This window comes from Rhinatrema bivittatum, chromosome 1 (assembly GCF_901001135.1).
Source record: "Rhinatrema bivittatum chromosome 1, aRhiBiv1.1, whole genome shotgun sequence".
Taxonomy (NCBI): domain Eukaryota; kingdom Metazoa; phylum Chordata; class Amphibia; order Gymnophiona; family Rhinatrematidae; genus Rhinatrema; species Rhinatrema bivittatum.
Window position 1 is genome coordinate 208,856,818 of NC_042615.1, and position 17,825 is coordinate 208,874,642.

The 17,825-nt window shown below is 41.2% G+C and overlaps 1 protein-coding gene across 3 annotated transcripts in view; it reads right to left on the reverse strand.

Annotated features, from left to right (window-relative positions):
- EVC2 (EvC ciliary complex subunit 2) overlaps window positions 1-17,825 on the reverse strand; it is a 440,866-nt gene that overhangs the window by 323,903 nt on the left and 99,138 nt on the right. For all 3 annotated transcript variants that reach the window (XM_029591151.1, XM_029591159.1, XM_029591169.1), the window contains exon 7: window positions 1,683-1,817. In XM_029591151.1, the coding sequence (XP_029447011.1) occupies window positions 1,683-1,817 (135 nt within the window). The remainder of the gene's footprint in view (window positions 1-1,682; window positions 1,818-17,825) is intronic.

Genomic DNA, 17,825 nt, shown 5'->3' on the forward strand with positions numbered 1-17,825 from the left:
TGCTTAACACTCTCTCCTATCCTTAACCTTCTTACATTTTTGGAGCTCTACACTCTGAAGTTAAACAAATGCATTGCACAGGAACAAGCTGTCATATCCAGCAGCAAGCACAAAAGTTTATTAGAAAGAGTCTGATTATGTAACAACCAACCTATAACTGACAATTAAAGGAAATAAAAAGGCCAAGGAATGTATTTCAATTACCAACCCCAAGGTTCCTATTCACTGAAAAGAAAGGCTATTTCCTGTAGATGTAGGGAGAGGAAAGTCTGTGTACCCCTGTTATATGCAGACTTTACCTTGAATTTTCCAAGTAAACTTATGCACATAATTTGATCCAAAAATTCCCAGGTAAGCGAACTAGTCCAACTTACAAACTCACCTGCACAAATTTCCACCTGCTTTGTCGATGACGTAACTTCTGCGGGTGAACTTTTTTTTGTAAAATATAAAACGTATGAGTATAATTCACAATTCTGAAACTTCCAATGGCAGTGCACAGAAAAGTACAAACAAACTCAGGTTACATGTGTACTTTTACGTGCCCTGAGCCCTAGGAAATTTTATAACATCCCTTCATTCACATAAATCCGTCTTTATACATGTAAAAGGCTTTGAAAATCAGGCCCAGAAAGAATTTTCTTTATCCATTCAATCCTCTTTATGCCTCAAATGACACATAAGGCTTTTATGAGATACATTTTGATGGAAGGATTTCGTTTAAGAAGATCAACTTTCAGGATAGAGACTTCCTATTGACCTTGGTCCACATTCATCATTTGTCCAAATATTTGGTTATGATAGATTGATAAATTCATGGGTACAAATTAGATCTTATATTTATTGTAATCTTGTATTATTAATGGTTTGTTTGTAGTTTTATATATTCATTTATATGTGAATATGTTAATAAGTTTTTTCATTGTAACCTGCTCTGTTGCCCTCAGAAAACAGCAGGAAATGAAATTTCAATAAACTGGAAAACAGAAATGGTTTGCTCCCTCATTCCAGTGAATGTAGTGTATTCTCTCATACTTGTTTCTGTAGCAGGGTATTTTTTTTTTTATAAGATGCCTAACCTGGGCACCAGGATAAACAAGTTCCGTCAGACATGAGGCACTCTTTCAAGAGACATCTAAAAGACAGCAGTTTGAGAACCGATGAGCTTGACGGCAGCTCTGTTAATGCAGCTCCAACTTATGACAGCTTCTGCACACAGGAATGGAGTAAGTAAAAGCAAATCGAAGATCTTCTGAAGTGTGAACTGCTCTTCCTGCAATGCACGAATCTCTTCCATTCCTCAGGAGGTAATAGAAGAGTTTCTTTCAGCAACACCCGAACGCTCATCGGACTTGTTCTGTCCTGGGTGAAGTTGCTATAATGCGTCAACATCCATAAGGAAACCTATTATTCAATCCACCAGTAGCAAGTTATATTTTTTTTTAGACCATGCAAGTGATGAAACAATAGAAAGTAAACATGTGCATTTCCCTTGCTTCAAGCACCAACTCCTTCAAAGACACTAAACTCCATGCTGCCTGTATCTCATAGAATAAGCATAGCAAACAGAATTCTTGAAAAATGAATTTAAATGATTAGCCTAATATTAGAACAGTCAGGAATACTCCCCCCCCCATAAAATAGAGCAAACTAAATTGGAGATGCTTCAAATTGGAACTTACCATATTCTTGCTAGGGAAGACCCCTTTCACTTTTCTGGTTTGATGGGTCACATAGAAACCAATAAATGTCAGGAGAAGTGAACCAACAAAAGCAATGATGAATCCAGTAAAGTGTATGCCATGGTGAGGAGAACTCTATAAAAAGATCATATACAACACATTTCAGCCATATACTGAAGGACAAAACAGTGTGCTCCTAAATGTTAAAGTGACTGACATAGATTTTTCTAAAATTATCTCACGGAAATATTCTGTTGCTAATCTATCAACCCATGCATGCTAACATTCAAAAATCAGAACTTGAAACAAGTGGATTTCAGCCCATTTTAGATTGCTCAGATTTTTTTTAACTTATCAGATCTGCAGGACAAGTCCACTGCATTTTTTGCCTGTGGGATTTACTGAGACTCATAAAAAAATCAGATGAAAATTCAATCTCTTATTTCAAAGGAGGGAAAGTCACTGGCTCACCATCCACTGCGTCTGTACACTATAAAGTTCTTCCCTATCCTGAGGGAGTATAAATAAGGGTAACCGACCCTGCCCACAAATCCGGGCCTTGCGCACACTGAGCCAATTTTCGAAGGGGCCCGGCCGCGCGCGGAAAGCCCGGTATGCATACAAGAGCCGGGCTTCTTCAAAGGTGCGGGCCGGGGGAGTGTGCTCTGGGCAGGGAGAGGAGGGTGGGTTGGGGGCAGGCCAGGACAGCGCCAATTGTTCGCTGTCCCGAAGACCCAGCTGCCAGCATGCACAACTTACTTCAGCTCGGGAGTTGAAGTAAGTTGTGAAACAAAGGTAAAAAATAGAAAAAGGTAGGGTTTAGGGGTTGGAGAGGAGAGGAGAGGAGAGGGGGAGGGGAAGGGGAAGGGGAAAGGGAAGGGAGGTTTGGTAGGGAGGTAGGGAAGTTCCTTCCCAGTCTGCCTCTTAATTGGAGCAGACTGGGAGGGAACTGGGGAAGGCTGGAATGCTTCACCGCATGGAAATTGCAAAAATCCCCCCTTGCATGGTCTGCCCACACATACGTGCATGGATTCTAAAATCCAGCACACATGTGCATGCGGCCCATGGATTTTCCACCAAGCGCGTGCCGCCACATGCCTGGTAGAAAATCGGCGCAGATGGACGCGAGCAAAGTGGAAAATCTACCCCAATGTCTTCTTGGAGAGGAAATGGAAGGAATGAGAGCTTTTGCTGTGCTGATTACTACTGGGACTACCTACCTTTCACACATCCTGACTTGTATTCTTGCTACTTATCTGCCGATCAGGATGGTGATGGGGCTATAGAATCACTCAGACCTGCTGCAATCAGTGAACCCAATGTCACCAAAGAGGTACAGAAGCAAAACATAAAAACAAAGCATCATCCACAGTCAAGTGACTGAGGTAGTGCAGCAGACCTAGCAATGGCCCCGATACACAAAAAGGCTGCAATATGTTCTTATGTTCTTAATATCTCTGGCTATCTCTTGAATGAAGTCTCTCAGTCTCTCAGCACCTGGCTCCTCTGTCCCTTGTTGGGATTTTACATGTAGCTCGGCTATGAAGCAAGAACAGTTGTCTGTCTCTCTATTTCCTCAGAACGCAGACTTCTGCCTCTCCCTCTTGATAATTTGTTCTTCAGGAGAACTGATTGCATAGCTGATAGATACACTCCTCTCTTCCTGGCTCCAATTCCTGACCATTCCCACACCTCACACACAGATAGAGGCAACCAAATTGAGCTTTTTCTTCCTTAAATGGTCTCCCAGCATTCCTTTGGCTTTTTCCTCTGCTGGCTATGGTAGTGCTGTTCTCTGGGCAAGCTAAACAGTGCAGCCCTTTTCCAAATATGTTAATATTGTGAGTGCTGGACTCTGGTTCTTGCAGAACATTTGTCATTCAAAGGAAAGCACACAGGGTTTTTGATGTATTTTTATATTCCTTTATCTTGGCTGTGGTGGCTTGCAATTTTTGCATGTTTGAAAAACCCTTTTTGGCAGGTCCAAAACACATCACTCAGATCCAGACTCAGCTAAGACCTCATTATAAGGCTTGAACACATAAGCTCATGGGATCAGGAACCTGGTTTATAGTAGCTTGCTACATAAACAAAGGCTCATAGTGTCATTACAGCCCTGTTTCTGATTGAACTGGAAGTCCAAAAACAGCAGGAGGAAACTGCCAGGTCCCCAAAAATACAGTGGGCCAACAGTTTCTTCAAATCCTCGGCTTCTTAATGCCAAATCTTAGGGCTTTGAGACTGGTCAACTCTGAGGGGATGGATAAACTTCCTTCTCTGAGCCTATTTGTGTCTGACTTGGTGCACTTAATGCAAACCAGATTCTTAACATTAAAAGCTTGATATCAGAGCCCAGTCGCTCAGTGCACTGGTGAGGTGGCAGTAGGAGGGTCGCTCATTGCCATGTGAGGTGGAGAAAGTCGACGTGCACTATTCCATAACTCTGCACACTGGGCAATCACTAATCACTTTGCTTTTCTCCTTTGCAGTTCTTCCTTGAAGAGTGCAGACTGAAGCAGATGATGGGATTCAGCAGGAGAACTGACCTTCTTCTGTATCTCTCGAGGGGTGGTGAATGTCCAAAGTTGAACCTCCAGAAACGGTTGCAGTGAACGCCCTGCACGGTAGACTGAGCAGGGCTCTAGGCACAGTCACTGTGGGGGTTGGACAGCAGCAGAAGTCCAGAATCCCTCAGCTCTTGCAGCAGTGCACCTTCCTAGATTTGCACTTCTCACCCAGGAGAGCGCACTCCTCTTCCGATGGACGAGAAAGGTGGCTGCCCTTTCCCTCCTTGGAGTCCTGAAGAACACAGCCCTTTGTCTGCCTCTCCTGCCCTCCCTAGAATACATCTCCTCAAGGACCGATCCTTTTATAGCCTCTATACTCTGACCCACCCTTTAGGGAATGGACCCTCATTACCACTCAAAAAAAAGCAATACCTCCCACTGCAGAAAGTTTTCTGCTACTTCTGAATAGGAGGGCCCTAACCACGAGAAAAACAGATAATGCAAAATCAAAGGCTGAAAAATGTAAGCAAGATGACGATAACAACCTGAAGTTGGAAAATTATATGCAAGCCAAGGAGGCCTGAAGAGGCCACAACTCAAAATGGGTCAACTGACAGGATGGCAAAAAAATCTATAAAAGTTGAATTGCTGAGCAATATATAACAAAGATAAAACAAAAAAGGGCCAGAAGCACACTGATTAGAAGGCAAAACCCCTTCAATTAATGCTAAAATATCTCAGACAAAAACCATAAATGGCAAGGAAAGTCAAAACTAACATCCACCCGTTCTGGTCAAAAAAAAAAAAAAAAAAAGTACTGACATGCTGCACGCAGCAGGAGCTTGGAACTGTCACGCGTGATTAGATAGATCTTTTTAGGCAATTCCTAGAAAGCCCAGGAGACTGTCCATTGGTGCTGAGTGATGATGGGCTGAGCTGACCCCCAGGCACAGTCACTATGGAGGGTCAGATAGCAGCCTCCAGAATCCCTCAACTCTTGGAGCAGTGCATCGAAGGGGATCAGTGTGAAGGAGTGCATGGTGATGGGAGATTCACTTGCCTTTAGAGAAAACAGATATGGTAATTCATCAGGGCTCTGTAATTTATTCAGCTTTCAATCTTCTAAGGCAACGCATACAAAAAAATTTTTTCTTCCAAGTTACTTTTTTCATCTCCTCTACTGGAAACAGATTTGTTCATTACTTGAATTATTTTAAATAACCCATATATTTTCTTCCTCTATTCAAACATCACTATTCTCATCTGCATCTGTTCTATAAGAATTACTGTTTTTTTTTTCAGAATATAACTTTTAGACTTTTCCCTGGAACCTTGTAGGGTTACAAAAATAAACCATAGAAGTGCTTTTGTCTTTTACCATGCTGCCTCCATGTGGATACAAAGAGCACTGCAGTTTTAAAATGTATTCCTGATGCAATTTAATATGGTAGCATAATTTCTGGATTAGGGATTTACTTTGTTGAAGGCTGCAATCTCACAGTAATTTAAACTTGCATCCATTTTCCTCTTCATTTCAAAGACATTCCCCCTGATCTCAGACAGGAACCATGCTTACTAACATTCAGAAAAAGGCTTAAGACTTGGCTGTTTAAACAAGCCTTTCCCGAACCTAACTGAAGCACCGCAATAACTATTGAGTGACTTTCAGCACAATGTAAATAATTGCTCATCCTACTGTTAAGTTACTCTAGCTTTGTCTTCTTCTTCCCCTAGTTCTAGCACCCTTGTTTTATTTTAACTTTTTTTTGCTCCTCTTCACTTATTAAATGTTCAAGGCTTTTTACACCCCCTGTTAACTGTAAACCAGCATGATGTGATTGTATCATGAATGCTGGTATAGAAAAGCTCTAAATAAATAAATAAATAAATACATACATACATACATACATACATACATACATACATGTTAAGCAGGATTAGAACTGATTGCAGTTAGGCACCGAATAGACAGCATTTGTATAAAAAATATGACTCATGTTTATAAAAATAACTTCCTTATGTCTTGTGTATTTAAGATGTATAAGTTAAATTTTCACTAAGTTACTCAGCGGCTAGACTGACGGCTAAATTATAGCAGCTAACTTTAGGGAATTTTCAGCCACAAATTAGCTGACTGGTTAGGGCTGAGAACTCACCTTAAGTTAATTTAGCTGGCTCAATTATCACTGAATAGTTTACCGAATATATAACCAGTAAAACCCCCACCCCCATCCCATACTCCTGCTTATCACCCTTCTTCCCTCCTGGCAGCACCAAATAAATTGTTATAACACCCTCCAAAACCCCCTCCCCCCCAACTGCTGGCAAACCCTCCCTCTTGCCTCAGCAACTTTTCTTCACAAATCTGTCGCACTGGTGTAAGCACCTATTCTGCATTTCCATAGAGGAAGTTGGTCCATTGTCACAGATTCATGTGTCTACCCACCCACTCTCTTCCTTTGTTTTAAAATTGGAAGAAACTACTCACAGTGCTTTCCTAGCTCTTCTTTTGGGTAAATTAGTCTTCTCCACGTCTCTACTGCCTTCTTTGTGGAGACTGGTGTGCCACACAACATTTTTGTTAATGTAGGTGTGCCTTTAGCTTGCAAAGTTTGGGAAACACGGTTTTAGATTAACTTTTTGAAAGGCCAGGTGGTTGCCATGACCAAATTGGGGTTTTATTTTCTGTGTCAATTGCAAACAATCCAGGGATTTTTTATGCCTGAGGATTTTGTGAAGATGGTATATGCACTGCTCATGTCACATCTTGAATACTGCAATTCCCTGTACCTAAGGATGTCAAGCAGAATATGAACTGCAGCAAGTGCCAAATGCTGCAGGAAAGGTTTTGGTAAAGGTTTGGAGGAAAGAACATGTTTACCCTACTTTAAGAAGATTGCATAGGCCGCCTGTGCACACCAAAGGGTACTATTTATTTAAAGCTTTAACTACGGCTTTTAAGGCTTGAAATAGCATGGCCCTGGGTTATATGACACGTAACCTTTTGTTGCACCAGCCATTTTGTGCACTTCAGTCTCCATGGCAGGGTTGTTGTGTAATGGGGTTACACGCCATCACTAACATTTCCCTGTGTTTTCTACTTATGGGCGGTAGGAAGGGTTTTTCTATTTTTGATTCCTCTCAGTGTGATAACCTCACTTTTTTGGGGTATGGAATCTGAGGTATATATTTCCCAGGAACACGTTCAGAATGTCAGTGAGAAGGAGGAGCTGAGAATGGGTAGGAGGAAGGCTCAGACCCCCTCAGGATCTCAGGCAAGTAGGAGTTGGATTTTTTTATTTTCACTATTTTGACTATTTTTATTTTAACTATTTTGAATAGCTTTGTATCCCCTCAGGCACTTAAGGAAGGGGGGTGGAGTTTAGATTTTCCACAGGGTCTCAAAGGAAGAGTGTTGAGTACTTTTTGGATGAGCCTTCTGCTCATCACTTTGGTATTTTTTATATTCAAGGATCTTTTGGAAAAAAAGATATTTTTTGGAATTGACCACTCCAAAGGGAAGGATGTACCTTCTGGTATCCCAGGGAATTGGAGCAATGATCTTGTTGGCTGAACGACCTGAAGAAGCAAAAATAAGAAGATGTTGATATTTTTTGTTACAAAGGCTTAATCCCCATTGAGAGTGTTTTCCAGTTAAAGAAGTTTAAAATTTGGACCAATTGAATTGAATGTTGTTGTACATGGGGTCAGTTGTCCTGGTCCTGCAGTTTTTGTACTTAGAGATTTTTCTTCTATTTGGTGATTGACTTCATGCTGGAACCCCATTCCATTTTTCCTACATTGCAAGGGGAACAGTTTTTCTCTATGAATAATGGTGCAGGAGAAGTGAGAAGGGAGGTAACATCTAAGATGGACAAATTGACAATAATCTCCATTGCTATTATATTTATTAAGCTATTCTTGATTTTTGGTATTGTGGCCTGGATTATACCTTTTAAGATATATTAAAGACTATTTTATTTGAACATAAGAACATAAGAAAATGCCATACTGGGTCAGACCAAGGGTCCATCAAGCCCAGCATCCTGTTTCCAACAGTGGCCAATCCAGGCCATAAAAACCTGGCAAGTACTCAAAAACTAAGTCTATTCCATGTTACCATTGCTAATGGCAGTGGCTATTCTCTAAGTGAACTTAATAGCAGGTAATGGACTTCTCCTCCAAGAACTTATCCAATCCCTTTTTAAACACAGCTATACTAACTGCACTAACCACATCCTCTGGCAACAAATTCCAGAGTTTAATTGTGCGTTGAGTAAAAATCAACTTTCTCCGATTAGTTTTAAATGTGCCCCATGCAAACTTCATGGAGTGCCCCCTAGTCTTTCTACTATCCGAAAGAGTAAATAACCGATTCACATCTACCTGTTCTAGACCTCTCATAATTTTAAACATCTCTACCATATCCCCCCTCAGCCATCTCTTCTCCAAGCTGAAAAGTCCTAACCTCTTTAGTCTTTCCTCATAGGGGAGCTGTTCCATCCCCTTTATCATTTTGGTAGCCCTTCTCTGTACCTTCTCCATTGCAATTATATCTTTTTTGAGATGTGGCGACCAGAATTGTACACAGTATTCAAGGTGTGGTCTCACCATGGAGCGAAACAGAGGCATTATGACATTTTCTGTTTTATTCACATTATGACTTCAGAGAGTTTTATTTCCTGATTTTCCTACCCTTTTTAGTAGTTGAACTGTATGGCTGGACATTGGTGTGAATCGATTTATATACTCTTTCTGTTATTGCCTTCACTGCTCCTTCTCTGGATTGTTTGGCCCCTGTTGGAGGGCCTCCTCCTCCAATATGAGCATTGAGGGTGAAAAGTGGATAGAAACACCAGTGGCCCCGGAAGATTATTCTTCCTCCCCGTCTGGTCTGAACCCAGACCCGTACCACCCCTTAGTGACAGATAAAGCACCAAATGGGGGCGGGGGGGGGGAAACAGTTACATTTGCAAATTCTGTTAGTGCATGCTATAAAACAGGCAAGGGTTTGGGCCCATGAGTTTTGCTGTGTGGTTCCATGGTTGTGGGATACTTTAGCTGTAAGGCTACTTCAAGAGTGGATATTGAAACGGTTTAGCAGGGTCTTAAAACATATCTGTTTCCTGGTGGAGGGGGATGTAAGTTGTGTCCAGGTTATGGTCATGTTTTGTATGTTGTAATATATGTGTTACTATGAATATCTTATTGTGATCTGTTCTGGGCATTTGTGGTAGGATGGACAATAAAATTGATTAAATAACTTTTAATCACTATGGCCTTTGTAAGAGGGATTTGTAAAGACAGAATAATTTTCTTAACACGAAAATTGTATTAATTAGCAAACCCTGTACATTGGAAAGATTGCCAGTGTCTGTGCCTCCAACCTGCAATACTAATCCCAAAGCTTGTTAACTAGTATTTCAACAGTGACGTGGTTTTGTAATGCGCTGTCAGATGCTGCTTGATATACTTGGTCAATAAAATCATCATTCCTAAGAGAGGGCATGCTTTTTAATAGATTATTTCAAAAGTTGATTCACTCTACCTACTTTGAGTATTCTAAGTAATTTTTCACTATTTATGGGGCAATTTTCAAAAGTTTGTGGATAATTTAACCCACAAATATTGTTCCTGTTTTCAAAAGAGAATGTGCAAGCATGTGTTCCCTTTGAAAAGCTGCCCAAGGAAAAGCTAGCAGAGAGATTTGCACCTGCTTTTTCTATGGGTACCTTTTCCCTATAAAAACAGCACACATAGGGCCGGATTTTAAAAGCTCTACGGGCATAAATCACCTTACGTGCACAGGGCCTAGTTTATAAAGGCCCGGTGACGTGCGTAAAGCCCCGGGATGCATCTAAGTCCCGGGGCTTTACTAAAGGGGTGGTGCGGGGCGGTCTGGGGGCAGGGGCATGGCCAGAGGCCTCCGACACAGCGGCCATTTGCTGCTGTGTTGGAGGATCGCGTGCCGGCAGGCTGCCGCCCACGCAAGGTGAAATAAGAAATTAGGGGGGGTTAGAGTAGGGCTAAGGGGGGGGGGACGTTTAGTTGAATGGGTGGGAAGGTTAGTTAAGGGGAAAGGGAAGTTCCCTCACAGGCCGCACCAATTTCGGAGTGGCCTGTGAGGGAACAGAGGAAGCCTGCGGGCGTCGGCACACGCAAAGTACACTAATGTGCACCCCCTTGCGCGCGCCGACCCCCGATTTTATAACATGCGCACCCCTTTGTGCGCATGTTATAAAATCAGGCGTACACATGTGCGTGCTGGGTAGCGTGCGCACATGTATGCCCGCACGTAGGTCTGAAAATCTACCCCATGGTATATTAATTTTAAAGTATTTGTCAATCTACCCTATTATATCTTCCAGGTTCACTGTGATTTTTTCGGTTCTTCCAAATTATCACCATTAAATTGCCATCTCTGGCATGGGTCTCTCCACAACATCCTCTTCAGTAAACACCGAAGAAAGAGTTCATTGAATCTTTCCACTATGGCCTGGTTTTCCTAAGTACCCCTTTAACCCCTCAATTATTTAATGATCCTACCGACTTCCTCACAGGCTTCCTACTTTGGATATATTTAAAAAGTTTTTATTGTGAATGTTTGCCTCTATGGAGCTTCTTTTCAAATTCTCTTTTTGCCCTCCTTATCAGTGCTTTACATCTAACTTGCCAGTGCATATGCTTTTTCTTCTTTTCTTCAGCTGGATTTTTTTTTACCAATTCTTGAAAGAAGTTCTTTTGGCTAAAATAGCCTTTCACCTCACCTTTTAACCATGCCAAGAGTCATTTGGCCTTCCTTCCATTTTTTTTTTTTTAATGCATGGAATATATCTGGTCTGGGCTTCCAAGATGCTATTTTTAAACAGTGTTGGTGCCTGATGTAAACCCTTAAAGTTTGTAACTGCAACTTTTAGTTTTTTTCTGTTTCCTAATTTATTCAAAGTTTCCCTTTTGTAAGTTAAATGCTAAAGCAGTAGATTTATTTAACATGAAACTCCCAGATAAGGTCCCAAGGGCCAACACCTCATATACCATCCTCAATATTATAACTTCCCGTGTTGTTCAATGATCTTAATATCCAGGATTCGCTGAGAGGGGGGAAGATAGATCTTCTAGATCATGTGCATTGCTTTATCCTCAAATCCCAGTACACAGTTTTTGAAAACAGTACTGATGATGTCTCTGAAATTTAAACTGAAGAAATAAGTATGCTGGAAGCTATGACAATTTCCAGCATAATCTTTAGTGAAGGTTAGTGCAATTATTAAGATGTTCTTTACAGCTGTATTTCCCAAGTATGATGTTACACATTTAGGGGTAGGTTTCAAAAGGTGCTTGCATGCGCATGTGGATGTGCTGATTTTATAACATGCACACGCCGGCACGCACATGTTATAAAATTTGATGGCCTAAAATCCATGCGTGCATGTGTGGGCGGTGCGTGCTCTGGGGCCAAATTTTGCATGAATATGCGCGGTGACACAATTGGACCTCCCCCAGTTCCCTCCCAGTCTGCTCCTTAATCGGAGCGGAGTGGGAGGGAACTTCCCTACCCCCCTACCTAACCTTCCTTCCCTTTCCCCTCTCTACCCTAACCCCTAATGCCTACCTAGCTACTCCAATTTTTTTAATTTTTTTACTTACTGCTCCTCAGCAGCTGCCGGCATGCGTCTCCCCGGGACAGCGGCTAATAGCCGCTGTCCTGGCAAGCCTCCATCCTGCCCCGCCCCTCCCCACCCAGACCACCCTCCGCTCCTTTTTCAGGACCCAGCACATGTGTGTATGGCCAGGCCCTTTTGAAAATGCGCATGGCGCGCGCAGGGCCCTGGCCGTGCGCATAAGTGCCGGTATTTGCATGCGTGGCCGATTTAAAATTCGGCCGTTAGCTCTTAATAAATTTGTGACATCTGTCATCATATTTAGCAATTTCAGTTGCCAATTTTCCCAGTATTTAATTTAGCCTTCCTCCCTTCCCTCATGGTTTAGGGCCAGTCGCAGCTTCCCTCCCATATGGCTGGAAATGTGAGTTCATACTCCAAAGTAAATGACTCCAAATAAACAGTCACATGTCTCCTTCCTCTCCAGCATTAGTTCTCTTATCTTCTCCTTTTTTTTTTTATAGTACCTGAATGATACTGGTTACACTCCTTTGCCTCCAGCTGTCTTCTGTAGATATAAGTGAACCCTTGTAGAAATCCACAATACTTCTTCTTTCCCATTCTCTCTCCTCCCTATGAACAGCAGTAAGTCATCCATCTTTAAGGATACAGATGATGCTGGGTTCCTTCCCAATGAAGTAGCCCTCTCATCTGGCTGTTAAACCAAAATGTTTGAGCCCCTTGAAAACAGGGAAACCCAACAAAACTCAATTCTGTATCTAAAAAAGGGGAACTTCGACCAACTGAAATAAGAAGGGTGTAAAAAATGGCCATCTCAGTGAAAGAAAAAAATTCCATAACAATGGTTCTGAGGGAAAACTCTGACTCCACATGTGAACCAGGACCCAGTCTCTGAGTCTGCAGAGGCTTTACTCCTCAAACAAAATAAAACAAGGGACAGCCATGGCATGCTGCCCCTGGAGGGGTAACATACAATTTCCACAAAGTAAAGTGGCGGCAATGATTCATATAACATAGGGGATTGCCATTTACCCTCTCCCACATGGGAAAGCCAACTACCCAGGCTATTGTTCTCTACCTCCCTAAAACACAAGTTGGACCGGTCCTTATTGGTAGAGATCTTCTAGGGGAGAAGTCAGTGTGATATAGGCAGAGCCCAAGTGCTTGTCTGGACCTAAGCATCTGACAATGGTTACTTTCCCGTCTCACACCTGATCAGGTCTTAAGGCCCACTGATTGGAAAACAATGATTTAAGATGTCTGCACAATTGTCCATGGTATGAAAAAATGATGACGGCAAAACCACAATAAACTGACATCCCGGAAGAATTTCATTCAGTCTGAATGACACTGACTGGGTAATAGAACATCTATATCCATCAGCACCATCTAGGCCTGGAGAAGTTAATGAATAAATGCTATCCACCAGCTTACTATGTTCGGAGGCTGGTAAGAGCCATAAGCTAATAAGCAAATCATTACTTAAGCATTCTCTGTAGAGCATGTTCTACGATATAATCAACTACTTCATTACTCACACAGTCTGCTTCCCAAAAAGCTACAGGAACTTGTATAATGAAGCATAGTGTTCATAAAATGGAAAATAATATTAATATATAGCTAGATGTAAATATATTAAGGCAAATTTTAAAAGCCAGGTGCGTGCCAAAATTGAGAAATGTGCGCGCCTGTAGGACATGCGCATGTCCACCTGATTTTAAATGCCACCTACATACATGCACATCTCCCAGTACACGGATATCTCACTTTGAATAAAAAAGGGGCAGGGTGTGGGTGGGGCATGGGCATTTCAGGACAGGGTCAAGAGAGGTGCATGCAAGTACTTATGCGCCTGGCCCTGCCCAGGTCCAGTGCCGTGTAACTTTACTTCTGCTATGGAGGAGGTGTAAATTAAAAAAAAAAAATCAGGCATCCCAGAGTAGTATAAGGGGTCTGGGGTAACTTGGGGGGAGGTGCAGGCTAAACACCCAGTTTGGAGGATCTAGCTCTAAACTGGGAAAACTGTTATCAAATTCCCCCACTTACGCGCTTATACCCAGAGGTGCACGGCTGTGTGCATCAAGTTGTAAAGTAGCCCTAGGCTATTTTAAAATGTGCACGTGTATGTGTATGTATGTTATAAATTTGCTGCATCCCTGTGTCCACTCTCCGATACACACACGTCAATGTGCGTCCATGTGCCCCTTTGAAAGTTACTGTCCCTATGCATTCATGTCCATAAATGCATTTTATTTCATTTGTTTTGCAAATAAATTAAGTGAAAATTGTTCAGGGTTATTATGTGTGCAAAAATATTAGGACCGTTAATCAGTGTACAATGAGAAAAAGAAAGGAAACTGAGGAACAAATGAACTTCATATATGCAATCAACCATTATACATATATGTCAAATAGATAAATAATTAAATGGAACTCAAGGAGTAGTTAATAGTAGGAGCAGTTTTCAGAATCCTTATCATTATTGTTATTTTATGCCATTCAGTTTTCCGAATTACATAGTGCTACAGTGAACAGAAGAAAAGGTCAAGCGCCTGACATCCAGACATAATATATTTCCCTGAGGAAGTCTAGTATTTGATGAAAAATTTGGGACTTCTTTGTGACCCTTTTTATTCATATTTTCAGTGTTTGTATAACTGAATTTGGAAATGCTGTTTTAATTTGAGATTTGGGACCATTTCTAGTGACTAAATAATTGTGTTTGGAAAGCTGCTTTAATTTTAGATTTATTTCCATTGTTAAAAAAAAAAGAAGTATAACCAGTAACTGAGATATGTAAATATTAGAAATTTCAAACATTACAAGAATGTGAAATAGTATGAGACACAAAGTAATAATGTTCTTCACGATGATAACCAATTGTTTATGTACAATGTTGTACACTTCTTAGTATACATTTTGTAATTTACGGTATATAAAATAGTAATAAGTAAATAAATAAAAATTACAATATTTATGAAAAGTAAAGTTATTGAGAAAATCTATTGTTTGCTGCAGATACTTCATCACCTGGGAAACTTTCAGAGGTCATATGATGGTAGATTATTTCTGATTTTTAAAGAAAAGAGTGGAATTACTGGGTAATATGGTACACTTGATTGAAAAGCATATTCAAAACATGCAAACCAAATTCCTATGTTACCAGATGTCGGAGTTAATTCTTAAGGATACTTAAATAAACTCCACAGAGAATTACTGTAGTGTGAGGTGAGTATATTAAAAGTTCCATTTTCAATATCACAAACCGTTGTTATGGAAACTATATCTAGACAAAAAAAAATCAAGATTAAAGACTGAAAGTATTATATTACACAAATGCAATTACTCTAAGGACTGAATGTATCATGGTGAAATTTTGGAAAATACCACAAATGAACCCAGTCCTTCTATAAAATGTGTACTTCAGCCTGGTGTCTGATGGCTAGTGTAATCCTTTACCCGAAACGAATGACCTTTGCTTGTAAAGTGTGCTAAAGATAAGAGTTCTAGTACCCTCAGTCAAAATGTAGACTTAGAGGGGATAATTTTCAATGTGTTTCATTTATGTTAACCAGCTGCCTAAAAATTGTCTTCCTTCAATGCAGATAAAGGTCCACATGTTGTCCTACAACACACATTTTTTTAGCCGCACACAGGTATTTGTGGGAGCCTTTTTAGATTAGAGGAGAAAAAGTAAATGCAGGGAGGATAACTTTCAAACAATTACGTACAGTGGCATATATGTGCACACATGGTCATGAATAGTTTTAACAGAGAATTTTATATCCCGCCATATCACATACACACATATTATAAAATACGTGTATTTTTACCTCTCAACATACATGCCCAGGTGTGCTAACATGTGAATACATGCAGTACATTGAAATTATACATATATCAATGCACTGACTATGTGTACTTTTCCTACCTGTTTTAAAAATATACCTGCATATATTTTATGCATGAAAGTGAACTAGGACTTGAGTAAGTCCTGATGTACGCACGTAAGTCAACCAATTTTAAAACATGTGCACCAAGGAAATCAACCAGTTTACTAATTACTCCACCAATTTGCCAGTCCTTCCCCAGGTCATCAAGACCTTTCTGGTTCTTCAACTTGAACTTCCCTCAGTCTACCCAGTCCTCACTACACAATAAACACATTTAATATCACTTAAATAGCAGGTGTAAAATGATGTAAGTAAGTTGGCAAATGCATGCATGTATCTTTTAAAATAGCATTAGCCCTGCCATGAAATGCTCCTAGACAACCTCTTTTTAATGCCCGTGTATGTAATAGACACTACGGTCATGTTACCATTAAGTCTGGGGTATTCTGGAAACATGCAGAACAAATGTAATGAAGCATGTCTTTCAATGTACTGAGTATAAGATATTAGTTGTTATATTACTTTCTGTATCATCTATCATGTTATAGTTTGTGGTATAATTTGTATTTTACTTTTTCAGTATGCGGTTTAATTGTATTGGATTATTTCATTTCTTTTGTTTTATGTTAATTTTCCTTTTACAATTATGAATGTTATTTTTGTAAACCATTGTGATCTTGATATGGAATGGTGGTACATAAAATCTCTAAATACATAAAATAAAATAAAGAAATATTCAGAAAGCAGTTTAGGCTAGGTTAGAGAAATTGTGAGGAACCATTCGGTACCTCCTTTTGAGTGTACTGGGATGGCTGGCCTCCAGTGAGTTAACAAAAGCAGCTTATAGCAGTGAGCTTTGGGAGCAGTGCAGTTCAGTTCTTGAGTTGGGAGGAAGCTCTGGAGATTTTTCCTTTGTTGATTTTTGGGCCTAACTTTGGACTCAGGTACCATTTGCCTTCAGTTCCTGGGCCAGGTCGAGGGAGCATCCCTTTGAGTCCTCTAACTGGCTGATTGGGTTGTTCTTGGATACTTGGGGGGATTTTGAAAAATCTGATTTGTAAGAAGACTGTGAGACTCCTGGGTATTGCTTGGGATGAGGGCACGGGGAACTGGGGCGGGGGGACAGGATAGGGAAGATTTGCCCTACTGTGAACTTCCAAGGAAGCAGATGTCACTATCCCTGTCCTTAGAACACACTTTCAAACAGCCACCCAGTCCCTCCCACTTGGAGGTTCTGGATTGGATGCCTGAACACTATTTAACCCAGCCATTTTAAGACATGTGGTTCAGTTTGAGAAAGCAGTCAAGGAGTAAAGATATAGGGGCGGATTTTAATATACGCGCGTAACCCTTTTAAAAGCCTCCTGTGTGCACCGAGCGTATTTTGCATAGGCTCGGCGATGCACGCAAGCCCCAGGACGCGCGTATGTCCTGGGGCTTGAAAAAATGGGCGGGGAGGGGGCGGGGCCGGGATCGCGAGCCAGCCGTTGTCGGCATGTGCAACCTACATCTGCCCGGAGGCAGGCGCAACTTAAAAATTAAAGGTAAGGGGGGGAGCGGAAGGAACGTTCCCTCCAAGGCCATTCTGATTTCAGAGCGGCCTCGGAGGGAATGGAGGAAGGCTGCGCGGCTCAGCACGCGCAGCCTGTAAAATAGTGCACCCCCTTGCGCGCACCGACCCTGGATTTTATAACATGCGTGCGGGCGTAGATTTGTGTGCGCCGGGTTGCACGCACAAATCTACGCCCGCGCGTAGTTTTTAAAATCTGGCCCATATTTTTCCACACTCTGGTGGGGCCTCCCAGCTTCACCCAAAGGAGTTTATTTTAGACGTGACACCTTCCAGTGCACTCCCTGCTGAGGGTCCTTCTTATAATTTACAGAGAGATCGACTTTTAAGCCTGATACACTTTATTTATTTTATTTATTTATTTAACACTTTTTATATACCGGCATTCGTAGGACACATCATGTCGGTTCACAAGTAACTGAGAAAGGAAATTACAATGAACGAGGATGGAGGGCTAACTGGGAATTAGTTGGATAAAATATGAAACTGGATAACATATGAAAGTACAGGATAGAGAGTCAAAGAGCAGGGATACAACTTTGTTGAACGAC